General features: G+C 50.5%; 1 protein-coding gene across 1 annotated transcript in view; it reads right to left on the reverse strand.

Moving 5' to 3' along the window:
* SLC4A8 (solute carrier family 4 member 8) overlaps positions 1-22,150 on the reverse strand; it is a gene marked incomplete at its 5' end in the record, with an annotated part of 54,362 nt that overhangs the window by 11,872 nt on the left and 20,340 nt on the right. Inside the window, 14 exons of the mRNA XM_080939161.1 lie at positions 322-435; positions 3,105-3,266; positions 3,992-4,097; positions 6,279-6,524; positions 8,563-8,696; positions 9,254-9,428; positions 13,143-13,243; positions 13,920-14,066; positions 14,883-14,970; positions 15,730-15,887; positions 16,674-16,765; positions 17,527-17,715; positions 20,521-20,681; positions 21,664-21,799. Of these exons, the coding sequence (XP_080795287.1) occupies positions 322-435; positions 3,105-3,266; positions 3,992-4,097; positions 6,279-6,524; positions 8,563-8,696; positions 9,254-9,428; positions 13,143-13,243; positions 13,920-14,066; positions 14,883-14,970; positions 15,730-15,887; positions 16,674-16,765; positions 17,527-17,715; positions 20,521-20,681; positions 21,664-21,799 (2,009 nt within the window). The remainder of the gene's footprint in view (positions 1-321; positions 436-3,104; positions 3,267-3,991; positions 4,098-6,278; positions 6,525-8,562; positions 8,697-9,253; positions 9,429-13,142; positions 13,244-13,919; positions 14,067-14,882; positions 14,971-15,729; positions 15,888-16,673; positions 16,766-17,526; positions 17,716-20,520; positions 20,682-21,663; positions 21,800-22,150) is intronic.

Here is a 22,150-nt window from a genome sequence, read left to right on the forward strand (position 1 = left end):
TGGGGATCCTAATGATTGATCAGTATTTCAGTGTGTATGGAAGATTTGTAACTACTATGGACTGCCGAGAATCTGAGAAGCAAACACAGAGTGTTGAAGAATTTCCCGATGACTCAGAAGTGGCCCTAGACTCCAAACGAGATCTTCCGAGGACTGAGCTCATTTCTAGGCCTTCCCAGGTCCCTAAAGCCACAGTTCTGTTCTCCTAAAGCTTAGCAGGACAACTTTTCATGACAACAAAGGTTACGTTTTGCTTATTGGGCCTCTGAGAGCAACATGAGATCAGTGTGCACCAGGCTGAAGCTCTCCAGAGCCACTTACCTTGAACACACTGGGAACCTGAAGCTTCGGGGACGGGACGCCAATCAGAAAGTCAAGGATCACCATGGTGAAGATGGCGAGGAACACAGCAAAGTCACTCACCATGGAGCGAACCTGGCGTGGCACACAATCGGAGCGGTTAAACACAGCACAGGAAGTTAGCACCTGAACTGACATGAAGTATTTAAATGAGACTAAATATTTAAATCTTACTATACTCAATGCAACGCCACAATACATGGTTACAGTATAGACAATTAAACCTCTGACAAAGGCTAATGTGGTCAAGCCCAGTCTCTAAGAGTGCAGTTTGGGATACCCAGGCCCAGGTTCAGATTTCTGGTTCAGACAAGATTGACTGTGCTAGCCCAAACCTCTGCAGTAGCATGTTCAAGTCCTCCGACGGACGCCCAGCATCCACACGCACCTCGGCTGACATTCAGAGCACGTCCAGAACCTGAGCATGTTCCCACACTCAGCAAGTCACCGCATCTCTCACTGGGCTAACCACTTCACCTTTGCCCTCCCGTGCTCCTGAAACCACCTTCTAGAGTAACAGTCAGAGGGGCAGGAGAGGGGAAGAGGGAGAAACCCTGTGATGGGGTACAGGGCAGGGCTGTCATGTCAAATATGAATATATGAATAAATTAAAAACAAAAGCCCTACCTTCCTCTACCAACCCACCCCCAGAGGTCTCCCTATGCAAAACCCAAAAGCTCTCTTCCCTGTGAGGTCCTCCAAGCTTGCAGCACCCTGCTGGTGACTACTCCAGCCACAGAGACTCCCTCCCCCTGGCTGACCTCTCCCTGGCTGACCTCCCCCACCCCACCCCAGATAAGTCTCCACCTCCTGAGAATGGGATCCTGAGTGGGCGCCATGACACCAGACTTTTTACATGGGTTTATTGTTTTTTTAAACCATCACAGCCTGGTGGTTCCAAGGTAACGAGCCACCTCCCAGAGAGCGCATACAGTTTTGCTTAATTTAAGCTTCAACTTCCAACCCTGCTGTAGTTCTATTCCATGAGTACAGTCACCCAGGAAAACAGTCACTCTGCACTAGAGATGACCTTTGCAGTCTCCTGTGTCCTTTCCCTGTGTGACCCTGTGGAAATACTTTAAAGACGCCAGTTTGTCTCACTGTGGCCTGTCTGGAAATCCTTTTCTGTGGTATAGTCAAGGATCTTTAACAGACTCCTCTATGTGGACAGTCTCCCCAGCACTGCTGACACCCCATTATGGACCAACTTAAAATTCACCATCCCCCCCAGTACTTCTTTCCTGCTTCATTTTTTTAATAGTGTTTATTTGTGAGTGTGTACTCATGCATGTATGCATGAACACGTGTGTGCATGGTGTGTGTGTGTGTGTGGTGTGATATATGTGTGCATGTGTATGAGTGTGGTGTGTGTATATTTATGTTTGCATGTATAAGCATATGGTGTGGTGTGTATGCGTGTGTACATGTATGCAAACACATGTGTATTCCTATTCATTTTAAGGCCTAACCCAAGAAGCCTGTCCCATGTTAGAGTTTAGGGTACTTTAATAAGACAGGGACTGATACCTGCTGTAATCTCAGCTTTTAAGATTCACACACACACACACACACACACACGTGCATGCACATGCCATATCATTAAGCTTTTCAGCATGTTCTCCATAGTTCTGATCATCCTTGACTGCCCCATGTATTCCCTGAAGCTCCACACGACATGAGACAACCCTGAGCTTCCTAGAGCCACATGGTCTGCTTTGAATTCCTATGGCACGGGCTCCCAGGCAGAGGGCACCAGCCGTCTGTCCCTGAACTCTCCCTTCATCCATGGAGGATATCTCTGAGTTAGTTTTAAAGTATTTACTTACTCTGTGTACATGTGCACACCATAACACACGCGGAGACAGGATAACCTGAGGAAGTTGCTCTCTCTCCACCACGTGGGTCCCAGGGTTCAAACCCAGGGTCATTAGGCTCGGCAGCAAGCATCTTCCCTCACTGAGCCCTCTCACTGGCCCTGCAGAGATCTTCGTGTTCCTCAGGGCACTTGCCCAGCATCTAGCAGCCACTTGATAACCATTTGTCCCGATAGAAAACAGGTTGTGAGCTTAGCTAATGTTCCTCAACTACTCTGTAGGTCACGGAGGTCAGAGATGGGTCTTAATCCCCAGAGCCCCAACCCGAACCTTCACGTACTCAGTACTCGAATGTAGCTGATGAGAAACCTCACAGAAGTAATAGCCACGCAGCTGCTCAAACTTGGGCTGGGATTCTGCTCTGCCTGAACAGACCTTTGCTCTTGACATAAAGCATGTTTCTTAAGGCTTCAGATGGTCAGAGAGAAAATCCAGGTCACAGGCAGGCTGGCTGCTGTAGCCGGGGAAGCCAGGGAGTTCATAAACTACTGTAGGAACCATGGGTAGGGAGGGGCTTTTGAGTCCTTTAGAGTGTGCAAGAAAATCTCTCCAACTGTTTGTTTTCAACATGCCTGCTCTGGCCTTACGTCCCAAATGTCCGGGAATCCAAGACATGAAACTTAGCACTGTTCTGGAAACGAGACATTACCTCTAGAGAACTTTCCAGCACATTAACCTACCTGGCCCCTTTAAACCACAAAGGTTTGAAGCCTCCTCCCTCCATACCGTGGAGCTGTGAAGCCTGCCACAGTGAAGCCCACGGGACAGCTGGTGAGCCAGCACGGCCAGGCTCCCCAGGGGCAGAGGGCAGAGAGGGGCTTCTGACGGCCAGCTGAAACAAACAAACGTAGCATAGAAGCATGCCCCTACCCTGGTCGGGAAGTAGCGGCTTGTCTTAAACGTCTTTAAGGTGCTCGAGACGATGAAGGTGGCGAAGAACAGGATACAGGACCAGAAGAGCACATCAGGCGTGTAGGGCCCGTGGTGACCACAAGCAGATCCCATGAACTTCCCGTGCATCTCCTGGCATTCCTGGAGCAACAAGCATTCTGGGTGACAGCTGCTGCCTTCTGAGTTCACCATGCACTGCCACCCCATGGTTGCTGGGGAGCAGGGACCCCACATTATCTGCTCGACCACCGCGCAGGCTGCGGCCCTCGCTAGCAGATCCCCATCAAGACTGTGTGGTCCTAACCGAGACACTTGAACAAACATTTCTTCCTAGGCTCTGGGAAGAACTTGGAGGTTGCTATCATTTTTATTAGAGAGAACCTTAAAACTCGAATATCCAAGCTTTGAATACTTAAATATCTGACAGAAATGTTCATCCCACTAAGGATGCCACAGAGATCAATAAATAAAATGTAGCATCTTTAGTGTAAAAACAGCAAGGAAATCTATAAGTATGTCAATACAATTTAGCAGAGTGAACCAGTAACAGGCCCACACATGGTTACTGGTTATATAATCAAAACAGCCCATTTTTAGACCCCAGACAGGTCTCACTGTATAGCCCTGGATATCCTCAAATTTACTGTTTCTAACCTTGGACTCCCAAGTGCTAAGATTACAGATGAGCCACTACATCTGCTTAAGCTCAAATGCTGGCCAGGGTCCAGCACAATCCTGCTCCATCTCCACCTAAAGTTCTTAGACTGGGGGGGGGGTGGAGGGGTTGGGGTGGGGGGTGGGGTGGGGGGGTGGGGGGGTGGGGGTGGGGGGTGGGGGGGTCATCACAGAGCCTCACCCAGACTTACGCTAACAGTCAGGTTTGCCCAGTTCACTTCTGCAGTCAGGATGTTGTGGTCCTTCCAGTACTGTAAGGTGTGGTTGTTTGGATTCTCCGGGAGCACACACCTGCAGCTAGGGAGAGAGCACAGCCCTGAGGGACACAGCCAGCTGGTTCCGAAGTGCTCCATCCACAACTACAGTTCTCACAGCCCGGTCCTCAGGGCTGAGGCACAGTCAGCATCTCAGCACTACTGCACAGTTGGTGGTCACGCCTTTTATAACACAATTAAGTTTCAGCTCAAACTACACTTGGTTTTTAAAGAATCCACCCCAGGACTGGGAGGGGAGGTGGTTCAGTGTGTACAGGGCACAGAGCCCAAGTTTACATCTCTAGGTGCTTAGGAACGCTGTGGACATCTGTGAGCTGGGGGAGAGTCCTTGGAACCTCTCCGGTCAGCTAGCTGGAAACACACAGTGTCAAACAACTGTGAGACTTTGCCAATCAAGATGGTGGGCAAAGACCAGTGCCTGAGGCCATCCCAAGGTCATCCCCTGAGGTCATCCCCTGAGGTCATCCCCTGAAGCCAACCCCTGAGGCCAACCCCTGAGGTCATCCCCTGAAGCCAACCCCTGAGGTCATCCCCTGAGGTCATCTCCTGAGGCCATCCCCTGAGGCCAACATCCCCTGAGGCCATCCCCTGAGGTCATCACCTGAGGCCATCCCATGGTCATCCCCTGAGGCCATCCCCTGAGGCCATCCCCTGAGGCCATCCCCTGAGGCCATCCCCTGAGGCCATCCCCTGAGGCCATCCCCTGAGGCCATCCCGTGGTCATCCCCTGAGGTCATCTCCTGAGGTCATCCCCTGAGGCCATCCCAAGGTCATCCCCTGAGGTCATCCCCTGAGGTCATCCCCTGAGGTCATCCCCTGAGGCCATCCCCTGAGGTCATCCCCTGAGGCCATCCCGTGGTCATCCCCTGAGGTCATCCCCTGAGGCCATCCCAAGGTCATCCCCTGAGGTCATCCCCTGAGGCCATCCTCTGAGGCCAACCCCTGAGGTCATCCCCTGAGGTCATCCCCTGAGGTCATCTCCCCTGAGGTCATCCCCTGAGGCCATCCCCTGAGGTCATCCCCTGAGGTCATCCCCTGAGGCCATCCCCTGAGGTCATCTCCTGAGGCCAACATCCCCTGAGGTCATCTCCCCTGAGGTCATCCCCTGACTTCTACAAATAAACTGTGACATGCCTATTTCCACGCACACATGCACATGTATGTGCACCCAAAAAAAATCCATAAGATATACCAACAATTCTGATCTGATCATTACATATTATATACGTGTTGAAATATCACATTTGTACTCCACACATATCTTCAGCTACTAAATGCTAATTAAACATAAGCCCAGCACAACCCGGAAAAGCACTGTTTGAATTCAGGAGTTTGAAGCTTAAACAATGGACCGTCTCAAAAACATCAAATAAAAACGTTGAGATGGCTCAGTTAAAAGTGCTGTCGTGCAAACATGAGACTTGTGTTCAGGCACGCCCCAGAGCCATATGAAATGGCACTTGTGGTGAGGCCTACTTACAAGCCAGCAATGAGTTTCAGACAGGATTCCTGGGGCCGAGCAAGTGGAACACCCAGGACTTCTGAGATGACAAGACTATGTTTGAAGATATTATCATGGGCCAGTGAGATGGCTGGCTGGATAAAGCAATTTGCCATGAAGCTTGGTGACCTGAGTTCGATCCAGGGAGCCCCTGGGTCAAAGAAGAGAACCAGCTCCTCTCAAGTTGTCCTTTGACCTCCAACAGTGGCCACTGTATACATAAGCATGTGTATACATAGGTACACACACATGTATACACACACACACACACACAACTAAAACATTAAAAAAAAACAAAAACTTCTCCTGCCCATGTGCTGACCTTTACTGTTCTTTAGGTTTTGTTTTTGTTTTGGGGGAGAGGGGATGTAGAAGGTGTAAGCTTATTTTTTTTTTAAATGTGGGTTTTTTGTGATTATTTCTTCTTTCCCTTTCTTCCTTCCAAGTCCTCCCTCTCTGTCTCTGTCTCTGTCTCTCTGTCTCTCTCTGTCTCTCTCTCTCTCTCTCTCTCACACACACACACACAGGATGGGAGGGTAATTGGGATGAACACTATTAAGGTACACTGTATACGTAAGTCCTGTATCACACTGCCAAATACAGAGCAGTGTAAATGCTCGATTCCCATGCCTTAGGAAAGAGAAAGCTCCTGGTTCTGTAAGGAAGAAATAAATCAAAGGGGAGAAGCAGGGACGCGCTTACTAATAGAGGCTCAGGTGGTCCAGCTGGCTGTGCATGTGGATGGGGTAGGTCTCTGCCAGGTGGATCAGCTTCTCTATGGCTTCGTAGATGAAAATAATGCAGATCAGGGAGGCGAACGCCTCCTCGGTGAAGCGGGTAATGTAGCAGACGAGGGAACTGGCATCTGTTGCCACCAGGACAATACACAGGAAGGCAGTCCACAGCCCGATGCAAGCACGCAAGGACAGGTAGGAAAGAGCATAGTCCCTGAAAAACACCAAGGCTCATGAAGAAGCTCGGGGACAAAAATGCAGTGTGGCTGATTTGTCTCAGCTTATCCACACCAGCACTGAGGCCTGCTGTCCCTGAGATGGCACTGCTGTCCCCAAGATGGCACTGCTGTCTCTAAGATGGCACGTGCTACACTCCTCAGTAAAGCCCAGAAACAATGTGTTCAAGATCTTCACAGGGTGTTTGCAGGGCAAAGATACAGAAAATGGAGGATGAGGTAGGAGGAGAAGAAGGAGGGAAGAGAAGGAGGGAGGAGGAGGAGGGAGGAGGAGGAGGGAGGAGGAAGAGAAGGAGGGAGGAGGAGGAGAAGGAGGGAAAAGAAGGAGGGAGGAGGAGGAGGGAGGAGGAGGAGGGAGAGGGAGGAGGAGGAGAAGGAGGGGGAGGAGAAGGGAGGAGAAGGGAGGAGAGGGAGGAGAAGGGAGGAGAGGGAGGAGAATGAGGAGGGAGGAGGAGAAGGAGGGAGGAGGAAGAGGAGGGAGGAGGAGGGAAGAGGAGGAGGGAAGAGAAGGAGGGAGGAGGAAGAGGAGGGAGGAGGAGAAGGAGGGAGTAGGAGGAAGAGGGAGGAGAAGGAAGGAGGAGGGAGGAAGAGGAAGGAAGAGGAAGGAAGGAGAAGGAGGGAGGAGGAGGAGGAGGGAGAAGGAGGGAGGAGGAGGAGGAGCAGGAGCAAACAGTGACTGTGCAGTATCTTCAACATTACTGCCCTGTGTGGTCACACCCGGCTGTGCTGCAAGGAAATGGTGTGGGCCCTAGTCCTATGGGCTTCTATGGCCAATACAAATGAAAGAAAACTTTGAAATTAGAACTTTGCTAGGCCCCACTACCACTCACAGACAGAATATGGAGAAGGAAAAGTAGACCCAATTTAAAATTGTCCTAAAATGTAAGAGAGAGGAAATCTGCATGAAGATATTTTTCTTAAAAATTAAAATGTCAGGGCTGGAGAGATGGCTCAGTGGTTAGAGCACCAACTGCTCTTCCAGAGGTCCTGAGTTCAAATCTCAGAAACCACATGGTGGCTCACAACCATCTGTAATGGGATCCGATGCCCTCTTCTGCTGTGTCTGAGGACAGTTACGGTGTATTCATATACATAAAATTAATAAATCTAAAAAATAAAATAAAAAGTCAGCTGGGTGATGACTTTAATTCCAGCACCCAGGAGACAGAGGCAAGTGGCTCTCTGTGACATTAAGGCCACCTACATAGTGTGTTCCAAGATAGCCCAGATTACACAGAGAACCCTCTGTCTCAAAACAAAAAATCAAAAGAAAACAAAAAGGAAGGAAGGAAGGAAGGAAGGAAGGAAGGAAAAAATTAAATAGTCCGGGCATAGCAGTGCAACCATCCAGCATCAGGAGACCAAAGTAAGAAGAGGACCGTAAATGCAAGGCTAGACTGTGCTACTGTTGGATCTAGGCCAGCCTGGACACAGACCTTTGTTCAACATAAAAAGAGCTGGAGAGATGGCTCAATGGTTAAGAGCCCTGGGTACTCTTCTAGAGGACCTGGGTTTTTTTATTCCCAGCACCCTCATGGGGGCTCACAACCATCTGTAACTCCAGTCCCAGGGGATTCAATGCCTTCTGCTAGTGTCCATGGAACCACACACAGTGCACAGGCATGCGTGCAGGCAAAATGCCCAACGTTGTAAAATAAAAACACGTGAGTCTCAAAAACTGATAGATTCAAAAGGCTGAAGATGTAAGACTTTCAGTAACGGTGAGGAGACACCTTGCAGGCTCTGGAGAGAGGCTGTCTGAAGCTACAGCAGCTATGGGGGTGTCCTTCAGCTACAGCAGCTATGGGGGTGCCCTTCAGCTACAGCAGCTATGGGGGTGCCCTTCAGCTACAGCAGCTATGGGGGTGCCCTTCAGCTACAGCAGCTATGGGGGTGCCCTGCAGCTACAGCAGCTATGGGGGTGCCGCCCCTCCTTCTGCCTGCACAGGAAGTAGTGCTCAGCTTTGGCACTGTGGCAGCCACACCCAGATACTGTCAGGAAAACCAATGCCTTACTTGCAGAATTTGAACAAAATCTTTTCAAACACCAGCACGGGCCCCGTGCTTCCAAGGATGGTGAGAGGCTGCCCAGCAAACAGAGAGTAGGCGATCCCTGTCATGGATGCTCCAAACAACGATTCAATTGCACTCTGAGGAGACAAAACAAGAAACAGAGTCCACAGCCCTGCACCGAGAAGAGCTGGCTTATCACACTGACTTGACTGTATCAGGCCTTGACAGTCATTTGTTCGTATTTCCTCTAAGCACACTGCCTGGTACTCCAGCAAATAAATGCCACTTTAATAATCCAGGTACCAAACCATCTGCTATGAGTCCTTAGCGAGGTTATACCATTCAGCTCAACACGGTATTCAGCGATGTATAAAAAGCGCAATGATGCAGCTCACACCACGAGCTACCACAGGCACTGACTCTTATTTTCAAATGTTATCAGTGGAGCCATTTTCCACTCTTGGGGGCGGTGAGCAATTCACCTGGGCGACCAGGCAGTGAAATGACATCTAAGCAGAAGGGACATATACACCAGGAAGAGCCCTGCTTCTCACTACTCAGCACGCCAGCCACGCAGGAGAAAGGATCCGGTCTTCCCAGCCCTGACAAGGTAATTTCCCCCAAAAGAACGGATGAGATACCATGATATTTTAAATCTTGTTTTGGACCATTAGTAATGATGCAAAGGTCTTACTATGCGCCCTTCAGTGGCTTCTCCCAGCAGTCCCCCGAAGGTGATAACAGGTGACATGCAGGCACAGTACAGGAACAGGAAGGAGGCCAAACACTGTAAGCTGAGAGCATCCCGGTAGTCACTCCAGTACCAGGGAGCCTTTCGCTTGACATCCAGCACCAAGCCCCCAAACAGCCTGCAGAGACAGGGCAGAGGGGCCTCTAATGCAGCCCCTCTTCTGAGAGGGCACAGAGCAGCACACATCTGAAGAACTTCAAATGTGCTTGGCGATATTTTGGCTTCAACTTCACCCCAAGCACATATCTCTTTGGAATGGGCACAGACTCTGTTATAGTCAAAGGTATGACATATATGGTAAAACTGAGTATCTACCAAGCATTTAAGAAGTTGATTTGGGCATGCATATTACCCACTTATCGATATTCAAAAATTAGGAAGATGGCCAATGTTAGCTTCAATTTCTAACTAAGATGTTGGGAGAGATGGGAGAAGCAGCTAAATTGTTTCTGTCCTTAGAGGCTTTTCGGATGTAAAGCCTCTTCACATGCACAGTCTCACTGGAAACAAACCCCTGCCTCAGTCTTTGTATAACAATTGACTCATGCACTTGACAAGTAAGTAGACAATCAGGCCCAGCCACCAGGCCTGGCCAGGCCATGGAGGTGTCGCAGTGAGTGACAAGCCAGCCCTTGCTCTCAAAGACCCACGGTGCAGGGACAGGCAATGCATGACAGACACTGGGGGCTGTGGTGACACAGGTCAGGGACAGGCATCTCAGCAGGGGCTCAAAGGAAGAACTGGAGACATCCAGACAAGGCAGAGGGACCAGCAGAGACCATGTGCCGGGCTCAAGGTGCAAAACCTACAGACAAGGTTGGAGAAACTGAGTCACAGAGGCTTTAGAGAATTGGAACTTGATCCTAACAGCATGTCAGGTTACTGACAGCTTGGACAGTGGAGCAGCAGCACTCTCCAGAATGGCCTCCCTGTGGTGTTTAGAGGGCATGGGTTGAGAGGAGGGGCTAAGGGCTACCCAGGAGGGGAGGGGCCTCATCCCAGGGAAGCTGCAGACAGGCTGACTGCTGAAGAAGGAAAGGGAAGGAGAGGGGGCGGGGACTAGTAACCAACTGCAGACTGATTGGATCCCACATCAACAGTCTCCAAAACAATCAGTGTAAGCTGAGCACTCCACAAGGATGATTACAGACTGGATTAATTGTCTTTAACGTCCTTATTAAATGAGATACACACCGAGGGATTTACAGAAATGATATCAATGATTTGCTTTCAAATAACCAAGAAAACATAACACAACTGAGAGGAAGTAAATAAAATAAAACTGGCAAAATTAGAGGGGGAGGCACCGGGTCCACACATAACTCACTCTGTTGGTGGGGCGGGGGCCCACCCAGGGGCCACATGTAACTTTGTTTTGGAGGCAGTATGGCTGCTCCCTTCTGCTTCTCCCAGAGCCCAGAAGACAAGCCCAGCCAACCCTGCTCCGGCTAGCCCCGGGCTGAATTTGGGGTAGAAAGGGGGACAGGGGGGACGCTGCCCCCTCGCTGTTTTTCCTCTGGTGTGGTGCTGTTACTGAGCTTACACCGCACCTGCCGGCTGGCTGTGGTCTTAGACAGGAGAGGAAGATACGCCTCAGGACCTGCCTTAGAACTGGCCACGTGGCAAACCTCAGGCAGCCTGAGGGGAGGGACCAGAGGTCTGACTTAACACAGTGCCAATCGGTCTCATTCTCTCTGGACAAAGAGACCCTGGGGATTTCTGGCAGTGATTAGTCTGGGGATTACTCAAGGGTTTCTGGGTCCTACCTACCACAGTTTCAGGGGTGTTTTCCTGGGGAAAGACTCTCCTACACTTCGCCAAGGCTCCTGAGATTCTACCACCATGTTCAACCTCTTCATGGAGGAGAGTATGTGAATGGCAGACAGGAGCTATGTGAAGCAGGAAAACATCTTAGCCTAACACAGCTGGGCACCGGCTCACGCTGCGTGGAAGGACTAAAAATTGTAATTTCTGATCACTTCTTTATTGTTTGTTTGTTTTTGAGACAAGGCCTCTTTATAATGCAGCCCTGGCCGGCCTTGAACTCACAGACTATTCACCTGCTTCTGCCTCCTGAGTGCTGGGGTCAAAGGTGCGCACCACCGCCTGGCTATGACGGCTCCTTTGGAGTTAGCCCCACATCTCATTCTCGAGTGAAGCTCAGTGATAATGCAGACATTAATTAGATATGCTGCTCTTCAGATTCGGAATGGCCTTTCCCTTTTGACGTCGGCCTTGATGATCAAGTGTTTGGAGGCAGAAGACACACAGAGAATAGGGTTTAAACTTCAGGCAAGAACAGACTTAGCTGTGTAGATGGTCACTGTGATCTGGATCAGTGGCTTAGAGAACCCATCCCTGCAGCGATTTAGGGACAGGTCATCCATCCATTTGCCTGGTGTGCACTGGCGGAAACCTGTTTGAAGCTTGTATGTGTTGGAGGTGGGGAGGGAGAGGGGTTAGGGATTGGTTCTAGTGCTGTCTCAATTCAATTCAGCTCCCAAAAGTCTTGTTCCCAGACTCTGGGATCTCCGCTCCCAGATGGATTTGATTGGCAATTGCCCGACAGCCAATGGCTGGGCAGGTAGACCAAGGCAGGACCTTGGAACTGGAATAGAAGAGAGGAGAGAGATGGCCATGACAGGGAAGAAGACCAGACCAGACCTAAAAGCCCACCGACATGCGAGAATCACAGGGGCCACTTCCCCAGTTGTGTTTGTTTAGGGTAGCAGAGATGAAATGCAGATTTTAAAAGATGTTAACTCAGGAGAACTGGAGGGGAGTGTGTGCTAGCAGCGGGAAGGATTAGAAACACCCAGCCTTTAAGCTAGTCAGGGCATATTAAAATTAACTGGTGTGTGTGTGTGTGTGTGTGTGTGTGTGTGTGTGTGTGTGTGTGTGTTGGGGGCTTTTCTCATTAGCTTTTCCCAAGAACTTGCATCCCAAATAAGGGACAGTGCATCCCAGAAACACCTTAATGGAGGACCCTGCTGAGGGGCTTTCTGGGTTGCTAGGAAGCAGCTAGCCCACTCTGCCTGTCACACCCGTCCGTGTAGGCATCAGGAAGGCTTGCCACACTGTCTCAGCCCTGGCTTCCCACTGAGTCCACTCCACAGGATCTCCAGACACTTCCTCCCCCAACACCGATCACACCCCGAGGCTGTGCAGGTGGCCTCCAGTCTCCACAACATGGCCTGCATTTTCCTTTCAAAGCTACACAGCCAATGGTGTAAAGAATTAAAAACACGCCCGCACTGCTGTGTTCTGTGACTGTGCAGTCCAGAAAGCTCCAGAAACATTCACGTGTGCAAGGTTCACATTCACCGTTTACACAGTGTTAAGTGGCTGGGGTGATGTGTCCCTGGGCTGAGCTCAGGGAGCAGAGAGGAGGCTTTGAGGCTCTGGAGTCAACAGTGTAGCCCAAGAGACAACGATGACAACGCTGCATGGTGTGGACTGTGATGGTGACCGAAGAGGCCGAGTTAAAGATCAACACAGCACACGTGCCCAGGGTCAGCCACAGAGACACCAGAAGGCATTGCCAAGGACATGGTCTCTAGGCAGAGACAGAAAGAGGAGCAGCAGGAAGGAGGAAGGAGGGAGGTGCTGCGTTCACATCAGAGGAAAGAAACATCTTCTAGAAAGGACTGGGGAACAACAGAACGTAAATGGCTCGTGAACACAGTATTGGACACTGTGTACGGTAGGTGGTCCCATGTGAAAGTCAACCAGTCAGTAAAGTTCTACCCAGAATGCTAGAATTAGAGGTCGCCTCTTTCCTTAGCAGCATCTCCTGGTGAGCGGCACCCAGCACCAGTGCCTTGGAACTTACCGCCCTGTCCGCTCAAGTTCTGGCCCACTGTGTCCCCCATGAGGCTCTGGTTCTATGTGGCAAATGTTTCCGTTTGGAACGCCAGGCATTTTCCTTTTTTCCTTTTGACAGAGGAAATACAATGAGTCCAGTCAGCCCCTCTTTGTCCTCGGTGGCAACAGGATAATGCAAAAGCCATACAAGCATTCAAATGTTTGTGGTTTCCAAATGTATTTGCTGATTTGATATAGTTGACTCTCCTGGGGGTGGGAGATGTATGTGTTTATGTATAAAACGACTTCCCCATACAGTCGGCCCCCTAAATATAACTTTCCAGCGTCAAGTCATGGCCAAAATTACAGCCTCAAGTGCGCTTCCCTGTAATGTCACGTCCTTTAAGATTGGCCTCGAAGGTCAGCTAATTCTCCTGGAAGCTAGAGCCCCTGGGGCGGGGGCAGATTCACACGGGTGGAACGCGCAGCCTCAGCCCCATACTCACAGGAGCTCTCCTCCCATCCACAGCATGCCAGGGAACCTTCTGGAAGCCTGTGGAGCTCTTGTCCATCCAGTCTGTCTGTCCAGTCTGTCTGTCCAGTCTGACAGGGGACCCATTTGCACGATTACTACCGTGTGTCTCACTGGTTGCTTTGTGCATGAAGGACTTCTATGAAATGTTTCCCTGTCCCTCTGTCCTTCCCGTCACACCTGAGCTGGCCTCTGTTGCTGTCATTAGATTGTTTACTCTGCCATTCAAGAGCTCTCGGCAGCAGTCACCACTGTCTCCTGTGCATTTGTTACCTGGGAAGGGACGTTCTTGGGTGGCTCGATTCTAATGGACGGGTCCCATTCCCCTGGTGGGAGCACCGTCACCTGGTCCAGGAACTCGTCAATCCCCGCCAGGAGGTCATCCCGTTCTTTTGCTTTATACGCCACGTCATGAAAAATCTACAGAGAGGAAAAAACTTAGGAAATCTCAGAATTACTTCACTTCCAACCATCTCCAATGGGCAGAGACACACGGATACAGCCTCTCCGCTTTTATCCCCGCCATGGGTATCTACGAGGTAAAACTTAGCACTTAGCAAAGTGCATGGATTTTTAAGGGGAACCTGAAGTGCAGTGTGGAGGTGTATACCTGTAAAGCCACGTACTCCATAGGCTAAGGCAGGGGGATTGCCAAGCTGAAGGCCAAGCTGGGTTAAAGAGTGAGACCCTGTGTCACGGAGCTAAGACGTGGCTCTAGATTCTACAATGTCCACAGAAGAGGTAAGACACGGGGACTCCGTTAGTCATGTTTGACACTGGAGAGAATCATAGTTCATAAACAGCCTACACTTCCCGCTGCCCACTAAGATGTTCACCTGGACAGATGAGCCACAGCTGGCACGTGACATCGCCTAAGGGCATGTTCTGACCTCATGCAAACTGGCCTTATTTCCAAGGAATAGAAGTATTTCCTTATGTAAATAACATCAATGTATTTAATTAGCCATATTCTCAGGAAACTTGACTCAGATACACAAGTCGCATTACATACAAAGTCTACACATTATACTTGGATTTTTTGCATCCTTGATTACTCTAAGAAGGGAGAGTTAAGTGGCCACAGTGTTCAAGGCCAGCCTCAGAAAAGTTCCTCACCCTGCTCCCTGCAGACGCTGTGACAACCATCATTTTATCCCAACAACACACTCAGTTTCTGGGACAGAGCAAACCTCAGCATTTACAAGCAGATCGAAGGAGGGCGGCGGCCGCACGTACCTCATCTGTCATGATGGTAGCCATGGACCTGCCGATCTCATGGTACTGCTGCCCTTTTCCTACTGGACCCAGTAAGATAAACAGAAATCTGCCAAAACACAGAGAGGGAGCTTGGTAAGTAAGGACAGAGATGTGGCACCTCACCTTCTCCAGAGAGCAAAGCTGTTTCCCGGATACCACACAGAGTGTCACTGTGCCTTCAGGGAAAACCCGAACATCGATCTAATTGCTGTGGCCAAACATTTGGCTCTATGTATAAGACATTATTCAATATTAGAGCTGGCTACACTTCCTAGAGTTACCACAGACACTGTTCCTGGCTACAGAAACACAGCACTGTTATGTAAATTCAATGTTATCTAATTCCCATTCATTGTTCTAATAAGAAAATGACAGGGAAGGGAAGGTGGAGGAAGCCGAAGGACCCAGCTCTCTCTGGACAAGAGTCTGAACTGTGCTCCTGACATCTCACTCTACCATTATTGGCCTCGAATCACCACTGCACCACCCCTGGGCTAAGTCTGGCCAGCGCTGTGGAAAGACACCAGCACCCCTGCCTAGAGACAGTTCCCTGGATGCAGCTCTCTGACTAGGAGGGAGCCTGAGGCCTCCTGGCGTGAGGAGCCACAGGCCCTGCTGCCCAGGCTCTCTCTGCCCTATTCTCCAAGGCCACATGTTCCACATGGAAGATTTAAGGTTGGAACGCACATGCCGGCTCCGTAGCTCTCTGAGGAATTCTAACTATTCTCCAAGCAACTAACCCTAAGTTTTGGGAGAACGGCTTCCAGCACCAGCGCTCACACAGATGTGCTTTGAGTAGGATGCCCTCCGCTTGTCCTCACGTTACCTCGTTGGAATGGGCACTTCTGTCAGGCCGGAGAGGAGCACAGCTGGGGAGAGCCTCACAAAAGCGACGATGGGCCGGTCCAGAGTATCCACCTCTCCAACCAGGACATTGGAGGCCTCTGCCCCGGTGGGAATTTTTTTCATGAAATGAAGGTCCACCTAAAAATGCAAAAGAAACTCCTGATAATTTGGGAGCCATCATCTTCAAGGCCAGTCACCCTCTTCCCAGCTCTGCTTCGAGTGTCATTCGAGGTTAGAAACATCTCTCACTGTTTTATTTGACAACTGATCATATCAGTCCCACTGTTGAAAAGCAAAGACAAGCAAAGCAAGTAAGACCCAGGGAGGGCATGGGGACTAGAAATATACATGTGTGAATTAGCGTGTGCACATGCGTGTCCACACGTGCAGCGAACAGCACACGTGTGGTGGCCAGAGAACACCTCGGGAGAATCAGTAAGTTCTCTCCTGCTTTGTAAGGCTTCTGGATCAGACCCTCAGGCAGCAAACACCTTTATCCACCGAGCCACCTCAAGAATCAAAGTCCCAGGGCGGGAACGCCGGCCTGACTCCCTTCCCAACATGCTCCTCGGAGGAGAGGCGCCACGGAAGATCCGGGTCATGTTTGTTTTTCTTTTCTAATACCTGAGTGTTTCAGATGCTCACGTTTCAGATGCTCAGTCACAGCCCCCAAGAAGAGTCTGAAACATCAGGAGCGGCAGGAGGCAGCCGCACAATGCCGCTGTGACAACTTGAAGATTAGAAGGAGCTGCAGGGCGTCAGGCACATGGAGGAGCCCAGGCTCGCCCAGGCTGGGTGTACGGGGTACGAAGGGAGAAGGCTGGGGTGATGGGTGCCCTTTCCACAGAAGATCGTGAAATAACAAAGCTTAGCAGGGAGGCACACACTGGGCTCCACAGCCAACTGCAGGCCGCGTCTCCTCACCTTGCTTAGATCCACAGGGCTGTGCTCACAGCTCACACCATTCTTCACCTCAAGGTTTGGAGCTGGAGCAGACTGAGGAGACATGGTTTGCCCTGGCGGGAGAAAGTCAAACAGAATCCGCTAGGAGCCTGCCCTTTCCCCTATCTGACAGCAGTTTGTGACCCACAGAGGCTGAGAGGACTCTGCAGCAGGGAGCAGGGTCTCTTCACGCCTGTCTGTCCCCACGCACTTAGCGGTAAGCAGGAGGCTCGGCTACTACCCTCCATCTTCCCGAGGCAGGGCCTCTCTTATTTCGGTATGGCGGCAGTGGCCTTTAGGCGAAGAGCACATGGACCTCTACGGAACGCTCGTCAGAAACAGACTCCCAGGAAGGTCTGCACTCTGACTTAGTGCACGGAGATAATACATTCAAGGCCCTGCCTAGCTACGGGGAGAAAGCGATTAGCAGCTGAAGAAGCTGCAACCCACCTGCACTGGCTCAGGCTCTGGGCGTCAGTGAACTCCTGGAAATCCCATAATAGCGGGAAGGGCAGCCCTGTTAACGTCCTTATTAACCCGAGACATGAAGAGCTTTAGTAGATTGCCCAGGGTTACATGTTCTGCAGGGGGTAAAGCCAAAAGCACCAGCGTAGGTGCCTGGCTACACCTCAGTGTCTGTGTCTAAGCCAAGACGTGCAGCTGGAAAAGGCGGCAGCTCCCTTCTCTGGCCCCCAGATCGGCATCCGTGTGACACCAGGCATCCTCCTCAAAGCTGCTCCCTCTCTGACAGTATAAGGGGGGGGGCAGGCAAACAGACGGAGAATCTGAGTGTCTCACCCCCAGAACAAACAGCAAGCCCCCCACAGAGCCTCACCATCTCTGTCCATGGAATGCGGGTCAGACTGCTTCTTGCCAACCTCGGCAAAGGAGCGGACAATGGGGATGAGGTTGTTCCTCTTCTTCTCGTTCTGATGGTGGTGTTTCTTCAGCAGGGCTTCCCGCACTTTAACCCGCACGCTGTCACTCAGGTCTCGGAGCAGCTCCTGCTGGTCCAGGATCAGGTCTAGAAAGCAGAGGTTCCGATCACCACCCAAAGCTCAAGTTTAGGAACTCAGAGGACCCACGCCAGCTGGCTGGGGAAGGAGGGCAAGCTCCTCCAGGAGGGTCACCATGGTGATTTCAGCCTCCAGCCTGAAGGAGCATCTAGTTACTGTAACTGAATCATCATCCTTCATCCTCTAAACAATGGGAGCAAATCTCTGTGCTGTCTAGGCTGGGCGTGAGCTCCTGGGTTCATGTGACCCTCCTGCAAAAGTGGGGCTTACACAGACTGGAGAGATGGCCCAGTAGACAGCACAAATGCTCTTATAGAGGACCTGAGTTCGATTCCCAGCACCCACATGGGTTTCTCAAATGGTTCTCACAACCATCTGTAACTCCAGTTATAGGAGATTGAACCCCTGCTTATGGGTCCTGAGGGCACCAGGAATGTGTATACAAACTCACATGCAACCAAAGTATTCACACGTATAAAGTACATCCAAAATAATTTAGGATCAGACTTACACGGAGCATGTGCTGTCACGCTTTGCTCATTGAGTTGCTTTGGGAAACAACGCCTACAAGGCGTTTACTACATGTCCAGAGTGGTACTTTAATAATAATGTTCACGTTTTTTAATCCTACTTTTAAATATATTTTTAACTTGTATTTATTACGTGTCTACCACATGTCCATAGACTGGAAGAGCAAATCAGACCCCCTGGAGCTGGAGTTACAAGTGGCCATGACCCACATGATGTGGGCGCTGGGAACCAAACTCGGGTCCTCTGAAAGAGCAGCAAGTGCCCTTGACTCCCAAGTCAGACCATTCCGTCTCGCCTGCTAAGCAAAGGTTCACAGCCGGATCAGGCTGACTCAGAGACCCACGGTTACTCTATTATCCCTTCCTCTAAGAACTCAGCACGGATGGAATTGTCAGGGGTGCTGCAACCATGAGCCCCAGAGGCTATGTGAAAGTGGAATCTATCAGAAGAATTAAATTGGGGCCGGACAGTGGGGCTCAGTGGTTAAGAGCACAGGCTGTTCTCCCTTCCAGAGGACCCAGGTTCAAGTCTCAGCACCCACATGACAACTCAACTGTCTGTAGCTAGTTCCAGGGGACCTGGTGTTCTCTCTGGCCTCTCCAGACAGCATTCACGCATGTGGTTCAAAAGCACGTGTACGTGCAGAACAACACATGCATTCAAAGTGAAATAATACATTTGGAAAATGTGTCATATTATTTATTAATTATCTGCTGGCCCAGGACAGTCACCAGTATTTAAACCATCAGGCCCAGTGGTTCGGGTCGGGGAGGGAGGTGCTCACTTGATGCTGTCAGCAGGGCTCTAGATAAATGTCTAGAGCTTCAGGCCCTGTATTCTATCCCTAGTTCCATTATTCTCGACCCACCTGACCCTGGGACCACACATCGCCCTGTACGCAGCCCCTGACCTGCAGAGAGGTTCAGTGTCGAAGGTGCCATCCCCAACTGATAGGCTGTTACTGAATGCGTCAGCATCTGGTTTGAACATCTGGTTCTTTATTTCCCAAGTGGTAGGGTTCCGGTGTGAGAAGGCATTGCCCAGACCACATTCCCGCACATTTACCTTTATTTTGGTTGATCTCTTCCCTCATATTCCAATCACGCTTCAGAATCCGCCCCAGACTCCTCTACCAGTTTTCTTTCTTTTCGTTTCCCTCTCAAAATCCCCCAAAGCAAAGCAAAGCTGCAACGAGAAAGTGCCTGTAGCTCCCAGAAGCTGGAAGGACCAAGGAGAAAGGTTCCCACTGTGGGCCTTTGAGGAACTAAAACTGAAATTAGCCCGAACTAAAGCTCATTTCAGATTTCTGACTTCCTGAACTTACTGTTTGATTGGTTCTTTAATTTTATTTTGAGACAAGATCAGTTTAGATTCCTGACTATGCCCGGCGATTGTTTCTATGCCTCCACAGAAAAACGTGTCTTTGCTACGTGCGGCCTGCCCACCACATGCGGCTCACCCTCGTGACTACACACTTGACTCGTGTGGAGCCCTCAGAGTATAAACTGTATGGCTTCTCTGATGCTCATTTATGGCTTCCATTCTCCCAGGTCCTGCTGCCTCTGGAGCAGTGAACAGGACCCTAACACATTAGTCACTTTTTTAACTCCCCTTTCCCGACAGCTGTTGGTACACCCCGGCAAGAGGGGTTCATCAGTACTGGCCTCAGTCTCCAGGTCCCCAAGATCCTCAGAGGCAGAACCACTTAGACACTTGTGTTCTCTAATGCTGCGCCCAAACACAGTAACTTAATATCCGCTCACATCAGAAGACCCCATCAGACGGGCCACCGGGCACGCCAGGCTCAATGCAGGGTGCTGTGGCTCACTTCCTGCACCTCTTCTAGAGGACAGACTCTGTGCTTCTAGATCTTTAATTTTTAAAAATCACCATTACTTTGTATATGTGTGTGAGCGTGTGAGTGTACGCATGCGTGTGATGAAAGGAAGTGTCATGGTGTGCTCCTGGAGGTCGGAGGATGACTTCCAGACGTCAGTCCTTCCCTCGCAGGTTCCTCGGAAGCCAACATTCTTACCTACACAGCCGTCTCAGCCGCCCTTTAATTTTCTTCCTTTCTGGCTTCAATATTCTGTTCTGTTTTGCTCGAGGTAAAGTTTCATTGCATAATTCAAACCTCAAGCCTGACATTCTGCAGTCCGGCCTCCCAACATCAGGCTACGGGTGTGTACCAGAATGCTTGCCTCTCACACTTCCGAGTTCACACCCAATCCTCCGCCTGATGTTCGCCCCGCCAGTCTGTCCGTCCGTCCGTCCGTCCGTACCTGAGATCTCCTCTATGCTGCTTGCGCGCATGTCCAGAAGGACACTGCCATTGATGAGGCAGCTCCTCAACTCAAACAGGCTGTGCAGAGAAAGGGTGGCCACATAAGGCTTGCTCCAGCGCTCTCCCCCATCCTCGACGTCCTCCTCAAACTTCAGCCACCTGCAGACAATGCCAGAGACAGAGGAGGGGTCTGCAGACTCAGTCTCACACTGAGCGCTAGACCCCATCTAATGTTCAGACTCATTAGCAAGTGGAAAAAGCAAGCCAAGGCACAGCACTAATCTAACCCCATTTTTACTTAAAGACAAACTTTAAATTACAAACTCACATATGCCTAAGACCCGAATGTCTTCCTTGTTTTATCCTTGGGATGGTAGGATTAAAGGAACTGTCACTTTCTTTTGCTTATATTTGATTTATTTTTTTAATATTTATTTTTATTTCATGTGCATTGGTGCTTAGTCTGCATGCATCTGTGTGAAGGTGTCAGACCATGGAGTTACAGACAGTTGTGAATGTGGGCCCTGGGAATCAAACCTGGGTTTTCTGGAAGTACAGTCAGTGTCTCCCAACCACCGAGCCATCGCTCCAGCCCCTTAAAAATCTTCTGTTTTTAAAATGTCTATGGTAAGCGTAATTCTTAAAACTAAATGATTCTAAAAATCTTTGCACACGCTGACAAACCACATTCATAAGATAACAACATTTTTATCAGTGCTTTGTGTGACTTTAGAGACCCAAGAAGGCAGAAACACGGAAGGCTTGCTGCCAACTGATCTGCTTCATTCTCTGCTGTGGAAAATCTCCACAGCAGTGCATGTGTTAGCACTGACCCATGGTGAGCTAAAGCCAATCTTCCCGGTTACCATGTCACCCAAGGAGAGATGAGAGGCAAGCAGGCCTGGCCGACCCTCGCCTGGCCGACTCTCACCTGGCCGACCCTCACCTGGCCGACCCTCACCTGGCCGACCCTCACCTGGCCGACTCTCACCTGGCCGACCCTCACCTGGCCGACCCTCACCTGGCCGACCCTCACCTGGCCGGCCCTCACCTGGCCGGCCCTCACCTGGCCGGCCCTCGCCTGCTCGACCCTCACCTGGCCGACCCTCACCTGGCCGACCCTCGCCTGGCCGGCCCTCACCTGGCTGTCTCCTTCCATTCGGCATCTTCCCCCTCTTTCATACAGATCTCGTCCAGCTCTGTGAACAGCTCATGAGGAACATGCTCTTCATCTTCCTCAGTGCCAAGGATGAACTGAACTCGCTGAGACGGGGTGTCTAAGAAACCAACCAGAGAGAGAAAGGTCTACATGTGTACCAGACTCCAAATCAGAGCAAAAATAGCATTCTGCCTAGAAGCTTCGGGATATATAAACGATGTCCTGAGTACAAGTTTAAAAGTTCCGTTGTTCCCTGCTCTTCTGTGGAGGCACCTCCACGAGGGAACAGAGCTGTAAACTAAGACCACTTGCAGAAGTCCCATGAGAACCTAGAAGCCAAGGCTGAAGAGAAGGCTCAGGGGTTAACGGCACCGGCTGTTCTCCTAAAGACCTGGGTTCAGTTCCCAGTGTCCACATGGCAGCTCACAACTGTCTGTAACTCCAGTCCCAAGGGATCTGACACCCTCTT

The sequence above is a fragment of the Micromys minutus genome (assembly GCF_963924665.1).
Source record: "Micromys minutus genome assembly, chromosome: 27".
In the NCBI taxonomy this organism is placed as follows: Eukaryota; Metazoa; Chordata; class Mammalia; order Rodentia; family Muridae; genus Micromys; species Micromys minutus.